A 16508-nucleotide genomic window follows, 5' to 3' on the forward strand; every position below is an offset into this window, starting at 1 on the left:
TCCAGAGTGGGAGAGCCCGTGATCCAGGGAAAGAGCCAAGTCATCAAGAAGGGACACTGTCCACCACTCTCCAGGTGTACAGCAGTGGGCAGGTCACTTAACTCCTTTGAGCCTAGTTTCCTCCTATAAGACGGGTGGAGGTAAGGGTTCTGTGAGGTCACAGGTGTCAGGTCACCTATGGGATGTGCTCAGCAAGGGAGCCTCAAGGGGGCCAGTTTCCACCTCTGCCCGTGGACCTGCTTCCTTGTTCCTCCCAGTAGTTGGTGGCTCTCCCCTGTGCCCACCCCGCCACATGACCAGCTCTCATGTCCACTCACATCTCCCTTTGTCAGGAATCAAACTCATCAATGCCTCTGGCCTCACAGGAGGCCTTTCTCCGCCTGCTCCAACAAGAATGGTCTTCTTCACATCTTAGTCATGCAGAGGGATAAAGTTGTATGTTTGGGTTTTTAAAGAAACTTGGCAATCACTAATAATCCTACTGCACTAGGAAGATCATCAGGTGATTTAACACCATCAAGGCTAAATTTTGAAGGTTTTTCCCATAGTGTACCTTTATGTGTCTCTGATGCAGAAGTTCTCACTCTGAATCCTGCAAAAACTTGTCCCTTAGAGAGGGAGGCTCCAGGGCTCCACTCACTCTCACAGACCTTTGGGCCTCTCTTACTCTGCCAGTGGTGTCACTACTGTGCTTTTTCAGGTTATGGTGCTGTCATTCCAGTCTGGTCAGCTGACTGCCATGCCACTATGGTCCCTGAAACTCGTCTGTGCCATGATTTCAACTTTCTGAGCTGTTTACAGGCTGACAATGGTACCCTGTGTGTTGCAAAGCCTGCCCAACAATGGGCCAATAGCCAAGGTATTCAGTGGACATCTCATGGCCTTCAGCATCGTTAAGAGATGGAATGGACTTAAAAAAAAAAAAAAAACAACCAAAACATCTCTCACCTTCTAGTCCACATACTTGTTTATTCTTTTATATTATCTATTTTTTATTTTTATTTTTATTATGCTGACATTGGTTAACGAAATCCAGTAAGTTTCAGGTGTACAATTCAACAGTAAGGCGCGTGCGCGCGCACACACACACACACACACTGCATTGATTGTTCACCATGGTCCACATACTTTAAAAAGGCAGTTTGGTCACTGAATGTGGCTGTCCCCAGAACGGGTTTATCTCTAGGCCATCTGGGTAAAGACCAGGTCAGAGGGGTCGGGGTTGCACCCTCATCATTTCTGCATGTGGTGCACCTTCTCCTTAGCACCACACCCAGCTCACCTGACTGGTGGGCCCTCCGCAGGGCGAGCCAACCAGAAGGGGCCTCGTACTGAAGGTAACTCTGGTTCAGCCCCCTGGATTCTTGGACTGACTGGTTCTCAGTTGTGAAGACAATGACCACTTGGCCATTGAGTGCCCCACTTACCATTTCCATTTCTCCCTACAGTGGCCCACGTGGTCCCTGTGAATTTATAAAAATGCTTGTTCCTCTCATGTCTGATCCAAACAAAAGGTTTGGGTGGGTGTGAGTAGGTGCTGATAGAAAAGCTGAAGGTTTACTTGCTGGGATGAGGTATACAATGATTTTGTGTCCTCAGAGGCAATAAACAGCTGGGTACCAGGGGAGGGACTGCCTTAAACCCAGGAGGTGGGAGTGCAGTCAGTGCTCTCTGCCCTCCAGAATCCACTCCTCAACCTTTCTGGCACCAGGGACTGGTGTTTCTATGAGAATCTAATGCCTGATGATCCAAGGTGGGGCTGAGTCAGTGATGCTGGCGCTGGGGAGCGGCTGCAAATACAGATGAAGCCTCGCTCACTTGCCCACTGCTCGCCTTCCGTGCGACCTGGTTCCCCTGTTCTAAATCCAACACCACATCCTGACCTAACAGTCATCTGGTCCACCTGAGCCCTGCGTGTCTGCTGCTGGCAATGTGGTCGGTAGATGTGGTTGTCCTGACTCGCCCTGCTGTGCCTGACACCTTTGGTAGCAGCTCTTGAATGAGAGTCCCACCCCTAGATATTTGCGACACACTGACCTGCACAGCCTTATCCCAGTCTGGCTGATAAAATCACACTGGGCCTCCCAAGCAGCCCTGGGTCATGCCATGTGTGGCAGTGGAGGCTGCAACGACTCAGTGGCACTGCCCATGTGGTGTAACCAAACCAGTGCAGTGACGTTCCAAGTCAAGTTTGACAACAAATCCTGGATCGGAGTGCCCTGTGCCCCAGCGGTCTGTGTTTTTGCATGTGGGAAAAAATGAGTCATAATGTCCATCCACGGAGCAGGAGGGCTGCTTTCAGGCCTTGGGGGTATTGACAATGACACAAGGATCAGCAGGTCAGCCTTGCGTCCCCCGCGTGGGTCCTAATAGATGGTAGATTAGCCTCAGACCTCACCCTGGCTGTCTGCAATAGGCCCTGCTCATTCACACCTGGACGGGTCCGAGACTGGATGGCAGGCTGGCCTTGTAGCAATGCTGCTATTCAGAGTCCTGTTTATTGCAACCTAAATTAAATTCTGTAGGAGACAAACCGAACAAACATGGGCCCCACCTCTTAGATTAACCAGTAGCCGACAGAAATTCTTACTAGTGTGAAAATTCGTCAGAAGCCAGGAGGGGTGTACTATTGGCAGAGACAGTACGCCATGGTGAGGTCTCATGGTGTCCCACGTCTTGCCAGATATATCAGGAGTGCATGGCCCAGACAGCTGTTCACGGGCTACTTCCCAGGACTGCGTTTGCAGCAAGCACCTTGAGGGATGAGGAAATAGCTCCCTTTCGACAAAGAGCTCGCTTGCCTACTGCCTGCTATGAAGTGGCAGGTCCCCAAGCATAGTGACCTACTCTTGTAATGCAACCCATTGCATGCACAGAGCCCATTCGGGTCCTCCACTTTGCCCCCATGGGGCAAGGGAAACCAACAAAGATGCTAATGCTTATGCTCCTTGCTGTGAGTAATAAAGTCTTTTGGCTCTGACCTGGGAATCTCAAGGCTTCTGCCAGGTCTGTGGCCATGCTACCCTGAACATATTTGATCTCAGAAATTAAGCAGGGTCGGGCCTGGTTAGTACTTGGATGGGAGACTACCTAGGAATAAGAGGTGCTGTAGGCATTTAAAAAAAAAAAAAAAAGGCTTCTGCTAGCATTTTGGAAACAGTACCAGGCTAAATTATTAACTATTATGCAGTAAAATCAAACCCCAGACACTACAGTCAGCTAGGTGGGGGCCACGCTTGGGTGTCCCTAGCTGGGCCGTCGGCCCCTTGGCACCTCCCAAAGCACAGTCCTTCAAGACTTTCTGATTGTTCATACTCCAGAACGTCCAAGGTCAGTGCAGCTCCTTCATCTGTGGGAAAGGAAACTGAGTCCCTGCCTACCACATGCTCAAGGTCATCCACCTCCTAGGATGTGATTAAGTTCAAAGGAAACAGTCTGTAACAGGGATCATGATGTTTATGGGACCAGGGCACTTCATTCATGTAAACTTCGGGAAAGAAACTAAGCCCGGCTTTGAAGCAGTTGCTTTTCCATGAACTATGTCAGTCCTCAGACAGAGGAGTACAGGGCCCTTGTGAAGGACCGTCTCTCCCTACACCATCTTGGCTTCCCTGGCCACTAAAACTGGCATCCAGAAATCTCTTCCTAAATTACAGTGATTAAGTAAAAATGTCAGGTTGGAGCGACCCTCTGAAGAATGTGTGCTGATAAAGAGCAAGAGTAAGCTGGTCTAGTTGTAAATGACATCAGTATTGCAGGTCAGCTGGGAACACAACTCCCTTCTTCCTACAAAGGAGAAGGCATTGCTTATATATACCCTTAGGACCAAGTCCTTTCGGGTAGAAATAATGAGGAAACAAGCAGGGGAGAGTGGTGCCACTAGATACAGGGGCAGGCAGGGCCTGGGGAGGACAGACCTCAGCTACTGTCCCTGGACCTGTTAGCCATGATAAATGAGCACTGAATGGCAGGGAGTGAATATTTTCCAAAGAGCAGAGGGATGATCATACTCTTATTTTAGGACTTTGCACCTATGTTTTCATCCAAGTGTTTGCATCCACCTTCCCAGCTTCAGTCTGGCCTCCATTTGTAAACCTGGATTAGGCAGAGCAGGGCAGTAAGGGACACTCACTGCCACCAGCAGGGAGTAGTGAGAGGCAGGCTCCATTGTCCATTTCCCCCTTCTTCCTTTCAGTAATAGAAGTCTTTAGGTTTTTGCCGAGTGTGTAACTGCCTAACCAGGAGCTATATTTCCCAGTCTCTCCTGCAGCTAAATGTGACCATGTATCTAAATCCTACCCAAAGGGTGGGGTCCTTACAAGGACGTGGTGTGCTCTCTACTTGACCTTTCCCTTTCCTGAGGAACCAGTGGTGGGGGGCCAACCTCTCTGCATGTCCAAGGACGACACCCTGGAGGGATGCAGAGCAACTACATGGAAGGAGCCCGGACCCCACACCCACCCGTCCTCTTCGGACTCCCGCCAGCTCAAGCTTCCGTGTGAGAGAAAAGTGAATCTATGTTGTCCAACCTCTGTCTTTGGGGTCTCTGCAAAAGCTGCCACACCCTAACTATAATACAGAGTGGATAGAGGGGAGTCTGGAGGACCAGGCCACACTCACCCCAGACCCATTCGCCCTCCCCACAATTTTAGCACAGTAGCGGAGAGCTACTTAGTCTTGGGTCTGGAAGGTCTCCCACTGCTGCTCCACAATCTTCTGGCCCAGTGTTCTTGGGCATGAAATTGTACCTTTTAAAGCTCAACTGCCTTGTGTATAGCACAGGATCCTATAGCAACTTCAATGAGGAATCATGAGATTGTATTTGTGGATATTAATAAAACCCGACATTCATTGAGCATTTATTTACCTTGTGTCAGGCAGGCTCTGTGCAAAACCACCTACCTTATGAAGTAAGTTTTCCACCTTTACAGAGGCCCAGAGTGTTGACTTATCTGTTCACAGAAATACTCAGCCAGAAGCAGAGCGACCTCCAGGACCCAGACTCATAGCCACTATGCTTGTTCCAACCTGCCTTGCTCAGTGCCTGACATTAGGAAACCACTCATGCATTAAACGATAGTGAGCACTAACTCCAAGGCACAGTGTTCTGGGTGCTGAACAAGACAGGCAAGGTCTCCACAGTCATTGAATTTGTGAACTGCCAGGAAAGAGCCTCTTTCTCTCATATTTTGCACCCAGTTATGGGCAAAACCACAATTATCATTTCACCCCTTCTCAAAGAACAAAGATCTTTGATTTACAAGACACCCCTCCCATTCCTCTCCATTTTCTTTCCCTCCGTTCTCACTGCCACTCTGATATCCTTGCAGCTCTTCACACGGGTACATTCCTGCCTCAAGGCTTTTGCACTTGCTCTTCCCTCTGCTTAGAATGTTCTTCCTCCACATGCTTGCACGGCTTGTCTTCTCATTTCTTCTCCAAAAAAGACTTCAATGAGGCTTTTCCTGATGACTACCTAAAATCCAAACCCTCCCAACATACCAGTTACTACCCAGTCCCCTTTCTTGCTGCATTTCTCTTCTTTGCTCATATTACTTTTTTTAAAATTGCTTTTATCAAGGTATGTTACATGAAACACACCCCTTTCAAAATTTACAATTCAGTGATCTTTAACGACTTAACCAAGTGGTGCAACTGTCTCCATAAATCAGTTAAGAATATTTTCTCCACCGCCCCCACCAGGAAGATCCTTCCTGCCGTTTACAGTTAATCCCCATTCCCACTCAGCTCCCAGCAACCGCTTATTTACTTCCTAATTGCCTTCTCTGAACACTTCATATGAATGCTACCATACAGTAGGTAATCTCTTGTGCCTGGCTTCTTTCACCTAGGATAATGTTTTTGAGGTTCGCCCACAATGTACCATGTGTCCGTTCATTTTTTGGTTGTTGCTGAATAATATTCCATCATATAGATATATCCTATTTTGCCTAAATAGTCACTGAACAGTTTTCCAGTTTTTTCTTTCCTAACATACTATATATTTTCCCTTGTTTCCCCCACTAGAATATGAATTCCATGAGGCTGGAATCTTGGCTGGAAATTTTGCTCACCCTCTGGTACGCCCAGCACTTGAACTATGCTGGGCATGTAGTAAGTTCTTAATAAAACACATGTCACAGGAATGAGTGAGAATAAAGACAACTTCAGAGTGCTAAGCAAGGGCCGTGCTAGCCATCAAGCAGGGGAGACGGGGTGGACTGACAGGGCTCTGTGGAGCCAGCAGTCAGGGCAGGCTCCTCTAAGGAATGGATTTTGGATCAGAGACCTGAGTGCACAAGGTTGATTACTGCAAGTTCACTTATCCCTGGCCCCACCCACCTGCTCCTGCCTAGATGCCAGCACTGCCTGCCCATAGCTGTATGTATGTACAGGCTGCCCAGCTGCTAGTGTCAGGGTGGAGGTAGGCTGGAGAACTCTCAAGGACACTTGGCCTGACAGCAATGGAAGCAGATGGCTCAGGGCCCTAGCTCCTCCCCCAGCCTGACCTGGGCCCAGCCCAGTGTGGGAAGGAATGGCTGGGCCGCCCCTTCTGCTGAGGCCCTCCAGGATGAGATGGAAGGGCCAGGCACTGCCGGGGTGTGAGCCCCAGTTATAGTCTGTTCATTGCTGCATTTGCCTCATGTCATCTTATCTGTTTGGTCTCACAATTTCCTCATCTGTAAAACAGGGATAGTAATACCTGCCTTTTCTTTAAAAAAAAGCCAAAATATTTCATAAGTACTTACTCTGTGCCAGGCACAGTTCTAGGAAACTAATTCATTTTATTATTTTTTTTAGGTGAGGCAACCCTTGGTTGACCTCACAGATTGCAGGGACCTTATCAGTTTATAATCCCTTATTTTTTAGGCCTACAGCACCTCGTCTTCCTAGGTGGTCTCCCACCCAAGTACTAACCAGGCCTGACCCTGCTTAGCTTCCAAGATCAGATGGGATTGGGCACATTCAGGGCGGCATGGCCGTAGACCCATTTGATTTTTACATCCACCCCCATATGGCAGATGAGGAAACTAAGGCATAGGGAGGCAAAGCAACTTTCCCCACATCACCCTGCTACTAAGAGCTGTGGAGTGGCTTCGGATTCAGCAGGCTCATCCCAAGTTCACGCTCTTCACCCCTTCAGACTGCTTCCTGCCAAGTCACAGAGGGGTTGTTAAAGTGAGTAAATGTGGAGGCCTTGGAACCACGCCTGGCACGCAGTAAGTACACAGGAAGTGATAGTGTTCTCATGGCACACAGGTCACAGGCAGCCACCTCCCTCTCATTTCTTCAAAAGCAGCCATCTGACCCTTTTTGGGGAAGTTGCTGACAGCTCTGGTCCCCTCCCTAGAAATCTGCAGCTGCCCACCCCAAACCCCAACCCCATCCACATAGCCCCCCGCTCACTTGCCAAGGCTGGGCGGGGAGAGTGTCTTTTTCTTTTATGCTGCTAACTCTCCACCCTCCCACATCCTACAGAAGAAAAATTGGGTGAAGCTGGGGAGGGGCTGTGAGTCAGGGCGAAGAACTCTGACCAAAGGTCAGGTGTGACTCCTCGGCATCCCTTAGGCCAGCAGGTCCCGCCTCCTCCCTCAGCCCTCTGGACACACCTTCTCTGGCCACTATAAAGTTTGACCCCAGGGCAAGTGCAATCCTGCGTGTGGGGTATCCTGCACCAATCCACACGACTTGCTCTGCAGCCATGGAGTCCACCTCCAAGAAGGCCAAGAAGACAGGCCAGGTGAGTGACCCCAAGCCCAGCTAGCCCTGGCCCCAAAGTTCAGGGACTGTCAGAGGCAGGGGAAGCTAACCTGGGGATAAATCACCTCGAGATCAAGCACATCCCGAGGAGGGTGGAATGGGGGAGATTTTAATCCTAGAGCCCTGTCAAGCCTCCAGCTCAGGCTTCCAACTTGGGGGCCCTCGATTTGTCATGCTTTCAATCAGCACGGCCATGGGCACGGCCACGGCCCCGGCCCCGGTGGCTCTTCAGACTCTGACAGCAGCAGCAGCAGCAGCTCCAGCAGCTCGGACACGGAGGCGAAGGTAAGAGGCTTCACCCTCCCAAGCAGGTGCCCAGCACTGTGGGCCAGGGCAGAGGCCCAGCCGGGACCTGGGCAACTGGTTCACCAAGGAACCCTCTCCCCTCCCATCCCCACAGCCCCACGCTTCAGGATCAGAGACCCACGGAAGCAAGGTCAAGAAGCCCAAGGTGAAAAAGGAGAAGGGGAAGAAGGCTTCCCACTGACAGGCCTGGGCTGAGCTCATTAAACTTTCTCTAGACCTTTGGGTCGCAGGCTCTGTAAACCGTCCCGCCCACCGCCAGCTTCCAAGCTGGCCTGCCCCCTGCCGGCAGCCTCAGCGCCACCAAGGAGAGGCCACCCACACTGGGCCCACCACGGTTTATTGTTTCCGGAAGAGGGGCCGCCTGCAGGGGGCGGCCTGTGCAGCTGGGGATCTCAGCACCTGGGGGGTCAGGAGGGGGAGTCTCTCAGGCTGGGTGGACAGCGCCGGAGGCCACAGCGGGTAGGCGGGAGGTCCTAGACCCGCGGTGGCCGGGAGATGAGCAGCTTAGCGGTGGCAGCCAGGAACAGCAGCTGGAGGCGCGGCCCGCTGCCCTCACCGCACCAGGTGGAAGGTGAGCCAGTACATGAGCAGAGGCTGTGCCGCCGCCACGGCCATCGTCAGGTACATGCGCAGCTGGTTCCGTGCCCCTCGCACTGGGACTCCCTCCGCCGCCGCCTCCGCCAGGATCTTTAGCCGCAGCGACCGGATCTGGAGCGGGAAGGGTCACCCTTGAGCTCTGAGCCAGGCAGGCGCCTGGACACTCCCAGGTCCTGCCCCTCTGCAGCCGCCACTTCCTCCCTCCACGGGGGCAGCTGGGCTCAAGTCTCTGCTCCTGGGGCGTCTGCTCAAATCTAACAGATGGTGATGCTCTTCCCTAGGCCCTGGGAGAAAACGAGAAGGTGCAAACCCAGGCCAACCCCCTGAGTGAGGTGGGGATGCACTGTGACTACCCTGCCGGAGGGGGTGGCCAGGCTCAGCCCTGGCTGCTGTCATCAGCTTATGTTGGCCAGATTACAATTATAAACACGAGCCAGATGCCTTTTTAAAACAACCTTGTAAATAATGACACGCAAGTCCAAGTTTATCTGAGAGTCAGCTGTGGCCCCCCAACCACCAGCTTGTGCCCTCTGCTCCTCACACATGCTCACACCTGGTCCACCGGGTCGTCTGAGGTGCAGTGGTCATCATCCCCATTTTACAAAAGGGGAAACTGAGGTTGAAAAAGAAGTGATCTGCCCAGGATCCAGCACAGCTTGGGGTCAAACCCAGGCCTGGTGGACCCCAGTGCTCATAACCAGCACCTCCACACCAGCTGAAAGGGCCCTCAAACAAGCTACTTCAGGGGTGCTGAACCTTTTTTTCATCCTAACGGAAATTCTGGGAGGAAAGCCCACCATGTTAAGGAGATGGGGTGAGGATGAGTGCCTACCCTAGCAGTCTGGCTGGCTCTGCTCTTCCTTCGGGCCCTAGACTGGATACCCCCTCGTCCAGGAAGCCCTCCTGACCCCCTGGGCTGGGGCTCCCACTCCAGGGCTCCTCAGTTCAGCAATGTGGCTCTGATCTAAACTTCCCACCTGACATCTTCTGCTTGGACGCCTCCAGGGGACCCCAACTATGCCCAGGAGGCCTGCTCATTCTCCCCTGTGGCCCAGCTCACCATGAACACAAAGATGGACACGCAACACCAGCCCAACACCAGGTAGTAGCCAGTCTTCCCAAAGAGCAGGCCCATGAGGACCCCGCCAATCATCCTGGGGGGAGAGGGGAAGGCTAGTCTGAGGAAGTGCCCAGGGCTGGGGCTGGTAGGGGGGAGGTAGAGGTACTCACCCGACATACTTGTAGCCCAAGAAAGCCACCAGGTCGATAGTGGTGAGGTCGGTGTTGACAGTGACCAGGTAGAGGCTGAGCAGGATGGCTAGTACCTCCAGTGTCAGCCAGGCCAACGCCGAGCTGGCCTGTAACCCTAGGAGGTCTGGGGAGAACCTGCCGGCACCCAAGCTCTGTCATTCGGTTGGCCGGCTCAGACCCTCCCTGAGTTTCCACCTGAGGGCAGCCTGTGTTGGGTGGGGCTGGAGACCCAGCAGGAACCAAGACAGAGCTGGGCCTTGTCCTCATGGAAGTCCCATTCCAGGAAAGGCAGACCTGTCCTCAGTGACAGCCTAGAGAGGTCAAGGCTGGCATGGGGGAAGCGCGGGGCAGGGGAGGTGCCTGACCCAGCCAGGAAGGGATGTCAGATAGGGCCTCCCAGAGGAGGGGACACCTGCACTGAGGCTTGAAGGAGTAAGGAGGTGGTTGGGAATGAAGGACCTCGGTCTCTGTCTAGTGCCTCGATAGTTAATTTATTCAAATGACAACTGTTTTCAGTGCCACGAAGGAAATGAACAGGGGCTTATGAGTAAGAGGTAGGGGCTTGACCCAGCCTGGGGGATAGGAAGGCTTCCCCAAGGAAGTGACATCAGAGTAGATATCTTGAGTGATGTCATGAGTGAGCAGATGCTCAGCAGGTAACAATGTAAGGGCGGAACAGACTTTTGAGCAAAGAGAACTGGATACGTGAAGGCCCTGGGGTGGCACCACCTGGCTCTCTGGAGGATGGAAAGAGAACTGGAATGGCATAGCAAAGCAAGAAGGGGCAGTGCTGGGCTGCGCTGGGCTTGGTCTGGGAACAGGGCAGCTACAGACAGCGTCTGAGCAGCGTGAGACAGTCCTTCCTGGCTACCGCCTCTCAGACAAGACCTTCCTGGCTACTGCTGGAGCTGGGGTGCAGGAGGCATGTGGGCAGCTGGTTAGGACAGGGCGAGGAGGAGGCTGGACCTGGTGGTGGAGGTCAAGGGGAAAGGTGGATTCAGAAAGGAACCCAGCACGGAGTGTGGTGATGGGCTGAATGTGGGTAGAAAAGAGGGAAGAGGCTAGGGTGAGCGTGACACTGAGGGCTCTGTCCTGGGCCACATGGGAACATGGTGGGGCTATTAAGAGAGGGGGGACAAGAGAGTCTCCCGCCTGCCCCTCAACCCCCCAAGCCCCGCACCTCACGCCACTCTGCCCACTCCACACCTCTTACCTATCCTGGGTCCCCAGCGCCAGGCCAGCCACCAAGACATAGGTGATAAAAGCCATAGCTGTGGGAGGCAGACACACCGACACTGGTCAGAGGAGAGACCACCCTCGCCTCCGAGACCTAAACCTCTGCTCTAGACATGCCCACCCAGAGGGAGGAAGGTGCGGGTGGCGGCAGGTGGGGTTAAACCTGGAATGTAGAGGTCAGGAGCGTTGACGTCAAAGCGGGGGGCCACTGGCGTGTCCTGCTGGTACTGCACCTCCCAGTCCTGTGAGGATAGTGGGGGGAGCAGGCAGGATCCCCAGAGCTGAAATCCTCCCACCCTAGAAACCCTCACTTGGGAGGAGTCAGCTGCCCTGTCCCTCAAGCCTGCCCCAGCCTGATTCCCCCCCTCCCCCACCGTGCCCAGAGGCTGTCTCCCGCCTCAGACCACAGTCACCCCAGTGGGGCAGTGCTGACCTGGTGCAGGTAGGGGAAGAAGAGCAGGCCCAGCTTTTTGCCCACGTACAGGGTGTCCACGGCAAAGTAATACTTGAGCTTGGTGATGGGGATGAAGCGGTCGATCTGGGAGGCAGAGCTCTACCTGAAGCCCTGGCCCGATGGCCCTGGCCTCCCCACATGCCCACCAGCCCAGCCCACTCACGTTCTTATCCACCAGCTCCTTGCCCTGCGCGGCCAGGCTGCTCCCGTAGGCCATGGCCATGTTGGACACAGGATCATCCAGGAAGGCTGCCTGGGGCGAGGTGGAGGCTGCAGGGTAGCCCAGGCTGCTGGGTCCTCGCTGGGCCCCATAGCCCTGGCTCTGGGCTGAACTCGTGTCATCAAAAAGTTGGTGAGGGTCAGCCATGCCTGACTGGGACACAGGGATCCTCCGCTTCGAGGCTGCAGGGAGAGAGGGGTGGGCGCCTCACTCATTCTGCACGTGTGTTCCCTCCGACTCAGCCAGTGTAGGTGAGCTTTGCCTGCCATCCATCCATCCAAATAATGGTGGTGGTGATGTCGATAGCTGCTATGTACAGGGGCTTACTGTGCACAGAATCCTGTACTAAGCCTTTTACAAACAAGGTGTTTGTCCGTATCCCCCTTCATACGCCCCCTCACTCATTCAGCTCCAGCCACAGGGGCCTCAACACCCACTGAACATACCAGGCACGTTCCCAGCTCAGGGCGGCTGCACTGGTTCTTCCTCTGCCCCAGTGCTCCTCCCCCAGATGTCCTCATGTCTCCCTGCCCTCCTTGGAGTCTTGGCTCAGTGGGCCTTCCCCCGCCATCCTGTCTACAACTGCACCTCTCTTGGCGGCACTCGCCATCCCCCTTCCCTACTTCATTTATAGCCACAGGACTCAGCACCAGCTGAGATACTAGCTGTTTTATTTCTTTTAGTTACTGTCTGTTTACCCAGACAGTAACAAAAACATCAGCCCCCCAAGGTGGGGATCTTTTTCTTATCCCGTAAGTAGCACTTGACAGAAACCTGATGAATGAATCAATGGCCATCTCTATTTACAGAGGTGGAAACTGAGGCCCGGACAGCCTAAATGATTTGTGCAAAGGGCCAAACTGAATAAGCAAAGAGCAGGAACCCAACCTAGATCCCCTGATAAATATTACAATAATCCAACCCCAGCTGAGTACTAACCACCAGACCATGTTCTAAACACTACGGATTAACTCAATCCTCACAAAAACCCATTTGTGTCGATGCTATTAGCATCCTCGTTTTACAGATGGGAAAAGTAAACCCCAAAGAGGTTCAGGTCCTTGTCAGAGTTCAAGTTTTTAAAGGTCTCTCTAGCTTCATGTGGGGAACAGACTGGGGAGAGGGGACGGAGAGAGGAGAGAAGGGAAGAAGCTGCTGGTGGTCCAGGTGGGAGACCAGGATGGAGGGTGGGGGTGGTGGGGATGGGCTGCTCCCGGATAGATTTTGGAGGCAGGAGGGCCAGGACAATCGGAGGTGTGCTTAGTTGGGGTGGGGTCAGGAAGAGGGAGGAGATGGGGACATGGAGAGATCTGAACCCAGCAGTCAGGCTCCAGCTCCTAACCAACAAGTGATGCCACTGCAGCCAGTACTTACTGAGCCCCTCCTATGCGTCAGGCGCCATTGTGAGCACAGGGAACAGGGTGGTAGGATTACACTGGGATGGAACCATCCATGTCGTGACTTTCTCTATGCCTCAGTTCTCTCCTCTGGAGAATGGGGTTAACAGTTCAAGACAAAATGACGCTCATAAACTGCTCAGCCCCTTGCCTGGCACATAAAAAGCAGTCAATCCCTGGCACCTATTATCAATTACTAGCCCCTCTGCTCTTTTCAATTATTGGTAGCCTGAAAACTGACTCATGTGTCCTCAAGTAAGCAACACTGGCCCAGGCCCACTTGTCCCCAAGCCCCATTTCTCTTTTCCCTCTCCCACTTGTGGCCTGAAAGGCTGATTCCTGAAAGCTTTGGTGTAAGCCCTTCCTTCCTCACTGTCGCCCCCTCAGCGCTCAGCATTTGGTGGTCTGTTCCCACGGGCTTCCTAAAGGATCTCTACACTACTAGGCCGAGGCCATTATTTCACTGTCATCTGACTCAAGTCCTTGCAGCACTGGATGTAGTAACCAAACGCCAACCTCCAACTCTTGGCTTCTGAGACACTGTACTTGCCTCATTCTCCTTCCTGCCTGAGCTCCACAAACACTTAGGCTCTGCTGTAGGTATGGTGGATACAACAATGATCAAAAAGACAAAAACTCCTGCCTTCACAGAGCTGGTTTCCCGAATGGTCCCTTTCAATCGGTGACTTATTTCCAGCTCCTTGAAATGTGTGACCCAGTTTCCCACCTTGTCTTGTCTTCTGCCTCTCACCCACACCAAAACAGCTTTCACAGCCACTGTGTGTCTTGGGCTCTGGGCTCCATCTCTAGCTCCTGGCTCCAGACCCAGGTTGACCACTTCCTGGTAATGCCCTCCAGCCGTGCCTGCACCCTTACCTCTGTCTCCAAACCCCTCATTCCCCTTCTGTCTGGCACCCAGCCAACCAATCGCTGTCTCTCCCACTGTCTCAGTGTTACCCTCCCCTCTCTCAGACTGTGTCATCTCACACCTGACTTAAAAGGCCTCCTCCTCAGTCCTTCTTTCATCCTTAGCTGCACCAACCTTCTCTCCACTGGGCAGCCAGACTGATCTTTTTAAATGCCAAAGACAACATTTCCTGTCATCTGCTTGAGATCGGGGCCATTGTACTGAGAATAAAATCCAAATGCCCACGAGGCCCTGCAGGACCCAGCCCTGCCAACCACCCTCATTTGCTACCTCTCCTGGGGCTCACTGCACCCCAGCACAGTGGCCTCTTCTTAGGCCTTGACCCTGCCAAGCTTCTAGCCCCAATAGGCTTTGAATATCTAGGCTATCATCTTGGAACACCTTCCCATGGTTAACACCTGGCAATGTAGCACTCAGGCCTCAGCAACGTGTCTTCTTCTCAGAGAGACCTTCCTCACTCTTCAATATAAAGCACTAGCCCCACCTTGTTCTTTCTCATTATATCCAGTGGTTCTTTTTTCTCTCTGAGTACTCATCACAATTGCTAGATATATATTCATTTGTCTACTTGTTTACTTGGCACAGGCCTCCAGGCTTTTCCCTCTCACCACAAATCCCTTCTCTGGGTTAATTCCTCTTCCCAGAAGCTTCACTGACACCCGAGGCTGGGTCACGTGCCTAATGTGGGATACCACAACACCTCCATCCCAGCCATAACCACTCTGTGCTTTTCTCATCATAGCTCCATCACTCTAGCCTGTTGCTGTATTCTGCTCTGTACTGGTAGCTCCATGAGGGCAGGAACCAGGGCTGTCTAGGCACTGCTGTATCCCCAGCATCGGCCACCTCCCTCCCTCAACAGAGAGGCCTCTGCAAACCCTAGACACATCCTGGATAATTCTCTTTACAGCTCTAATCACTCTCAAATTTTCTTGCTGACTTGTTTGCTACTGAGTCTAGAGTCTGTCTTCTCACTAAACTCTGAGCTGTAAATTAACAATGGCCAGATTATGCTGGTTACCACCAGGTACCCACATTCCAGCATAGGGCTGGACACAAGGGAGCTGAGGCAGGATATGTTGAATGAATAAATGAGATGTATGCACACTCACTAGGATGAAGAGGAATTCAACAATACGAATTCACAAAGAGAAGAAAAAGAGGTTAACAGTGCAATAAATAGAAGTTCACATTTTAAATGAGGGTAACCATGGCCCTCTGAGCTCACGAAGGGCTACCAACACTGTCCTAAGGAACGAGGGCGACTGCCCAAGGCCACGGAAGAGTAGGGGACAGGCTGATCGCTAACTGCAAATGAATGAAAGTCACGCTTTTCTGCCCATCATACAATATCGTGCTCGAAGTTGTTTACTTCCAAAATAATTTCCTCCAGATAAGAAGAATCGACCCCAACGCGCCCCTACCCGGACCTGGCATCTCTGCGCGTTGCACTCTTCGAAGCTCCAGAACCCTGACTTCGTGACCTCCGACCTGCAGTGACCTCTCCAACCGCCACGGTGGCCGCCCCCCGCCCGCCCGCCCTATCTCCTTAGCAGGCCACGTACGCCACTTACGCTGCCGGGGCGTCCCCGCCGCCGCCAAGCTTGCTGGGTGCATCCTTCGCCGCCGCCGCCGCCGCCGCCGCCGCCCCGGGCACAGTTCGAAATGTGCCCGCCCGGCTCCCGTAGCCACGCCCTACCGGCGACGCGACAGCCAATGGGCGTTACGATCGCTCATAGGCCACGCCCCTCCCGAGGCTTCCGGTAGATTGGCTGTGGGTGAGAGGCGGAGACTGAAGGCGGAGCCGGGGACAGTCCTAGTAAGCGGTGCTGTGCACGATGGGAAATGGAGTTTTCTATGGACTGGCGCTCAATTTGGGTCACCGAGAGCACGCGGCAGCTCAGGAAGGGTGTGGAGCGGGAGAGGAGCGATCCAATTGTGTTTCTTAGGGGCGAAGCAGACTCTGGACCCTATACAGTTTTGGCAGACTTTAGGTAATAAACATTTAGAGTGAGAAAAGGATACCCAGCAAGTTAGGTGGTAAGAACCAAGGTGTCTTTCTTCGAAGTTATCTTTAGAAATTTTCCCAGAAATTCATAAAAATGCTTTGCGTTGTGACCTGGCTTCCTCGGTCAGCCAAAAACACTCGGCAACCCCCAGCAACTCAGCACACACAGGCACAACTACAAGTGAGGAGCCCTGAGAATTAAGCTCCCTTAGTCTCTCCTTTCTTTGTCCCTCAGTCTCCCCCTTTATCTCACACGTTCTTCCCCTCTCTCCCCCTCTGTCTTCCCTTTTCTGTCCCTCGGTCTCTTCCACTTATCTTAGGCAAAGATAATGGTAGAAGTGCCTTCTGGG

At 52.8% G+C, this 16508-nt stretch overlaps 2 protein-coding genes and 1 non-coding gene across 7 annotated transcripts; 1 reads left to right on the forward strand and 2 right to left on the reverse strand.

The window, feature by feature from the left end:
• Positions 1-6869: 6869 nt before the first annotated feature.
• LOC118611639 lies at positions 6870-6988 on the reverse strand. Its single transcript, XR_004954533.1, has one exon. It is a non-coding gene; the product is annotated as a 5S ribosomal RNA (ribosomal RNA).
• Positions 6989-7286: 298 nt separating this feature from the next.
• CUNH19orf33 (chromosome unknown C19orf33 homolog) lies at positions 7287-8284 on the forward strand. The gene is made up of 3 exons (XM_016165294.2): positions 7287-7741; positions 7948-8046; positions 8162-8284. The coding sequence occupies exons 1-3, from the start codon at positions 7703-7705 to the stop codon at positions 8246-8248; spliced, it is 225 nt and encodes a 74-aa protein (XP_016020780.1). The 5' UTR covers positions 7287-7702; the 3' UTR covers positions 8249-8284.
• Positions 8285-8385: 101 nt separating this feature from the next.
• YIF1B (Yip1 interacting factor homolog B, membrane trafficking protein) lies at positions 8386-15809 on the reverse strand. Of its 5 annotated transcripts, none has more exons than XM_016165292.2 (9): positions 15725-15804; positions 13200-13312; positions 11769-12007; positions 11585-11689; positions 11315-11393; positions 11129-11186; positions 9895-10050; positions 9725-9818; positions 8386-8775 (listed from the first exon to the last, which is right to left on the reverse strand). In XM_016165292.2, exons 3-9 carry the CDS (start codon positions 11970-11972, stop codon positions 8620-8622), a joined length of 852 nt encoding a protein of 283 aa, XP_016020778.1. In that variant the 5' UTR covers positions 11973-12007; positions 13200-13312; positions 15725-15804; the 3' UTR covers positions 8386-8619. The 5 variants fall into 5 exon arrangements, with proteins under 5 accessions (XP_016020778.1, XP_016020777.1, XP_016020775.1 ...); XM_016165291.2 differs by having other exon boundaries at positions 15716-15732; XM_016165289.2 differs by lacking the exon at positions 13200-13312 and having other exon boundaries at positions 15725-15809.
• Between the last annotated feature and the right edge of the window lie 699 nt (positions 15810-16508).

Source organism: Rousettus aegyptiacus, unplaced genomic scaffold (assembly GCF_014176215.1).
Source record: "Rousettus aegyptiacus isolate mRouAeg1 unplaced genomic scaffold, mRouAeg1.p scaffold_m13_p_14, whole genome shotgun sequence".
Taxonomy (NCBI): Eukaryota; Metazoa; Chordata; class Mammalia; order Chiroptera; family Pteropodidae; genus Rousettus; species Rousettus aegyptiacus.

What these genes read in the sequence shown, in the direction of transcription:
- CUNH19orf33 (XM_016165294.2), top strand. Translation starts at nt 7,703, where the DNA reads ATGGAGTCCACCTCCAAGAAGGCCAAGAAGACAGGCCAG. An exon ending in AGGCCAAGAAGACAGGCCAG is followed by an intron (nt 7,742 to 7,947) that starts GTGAGTGACCCC and finishes GCTTTCAATCAG; the next exon opens with CACGGCCATGGGCACGGCCA. An exon ending in GCTCGGACACGGAGGCGAAG is followed by an intron (nt 8,047 to 8,161) that starts GTAAGAGGCTTC and finishes CCATCCCCACAG; the next exon opens with CCCCACGCTTCAGGATCAGA.
- YIF1B (XM_016165288.2), bottom strand. Translation starts at nt 15,767, where the DNA reads ATGCACCCAGCAAGCTTGGCGGCGGCGGGGACGCCCCGGCAGCGTAAG. An exon ending in GCCCCGGCAGCGTAAGTGGC is followed by an intron (nt 12,008 to 15,715) that starts GTACGTGGCCTG and finishes CTCTCCCTGCAG; the next exon opens with CCTCGAAGCGGAGGATCCCT. An exon ending in TGTCCATCTTTGTGTTCATG is followed by an intron (nt 8,776 to 9,724) that starts GTGAGCTGGGCC and finishes TTCCCGCTCCAG; the next exon opens with ATCCGGTCGCTGCGGCTAAA.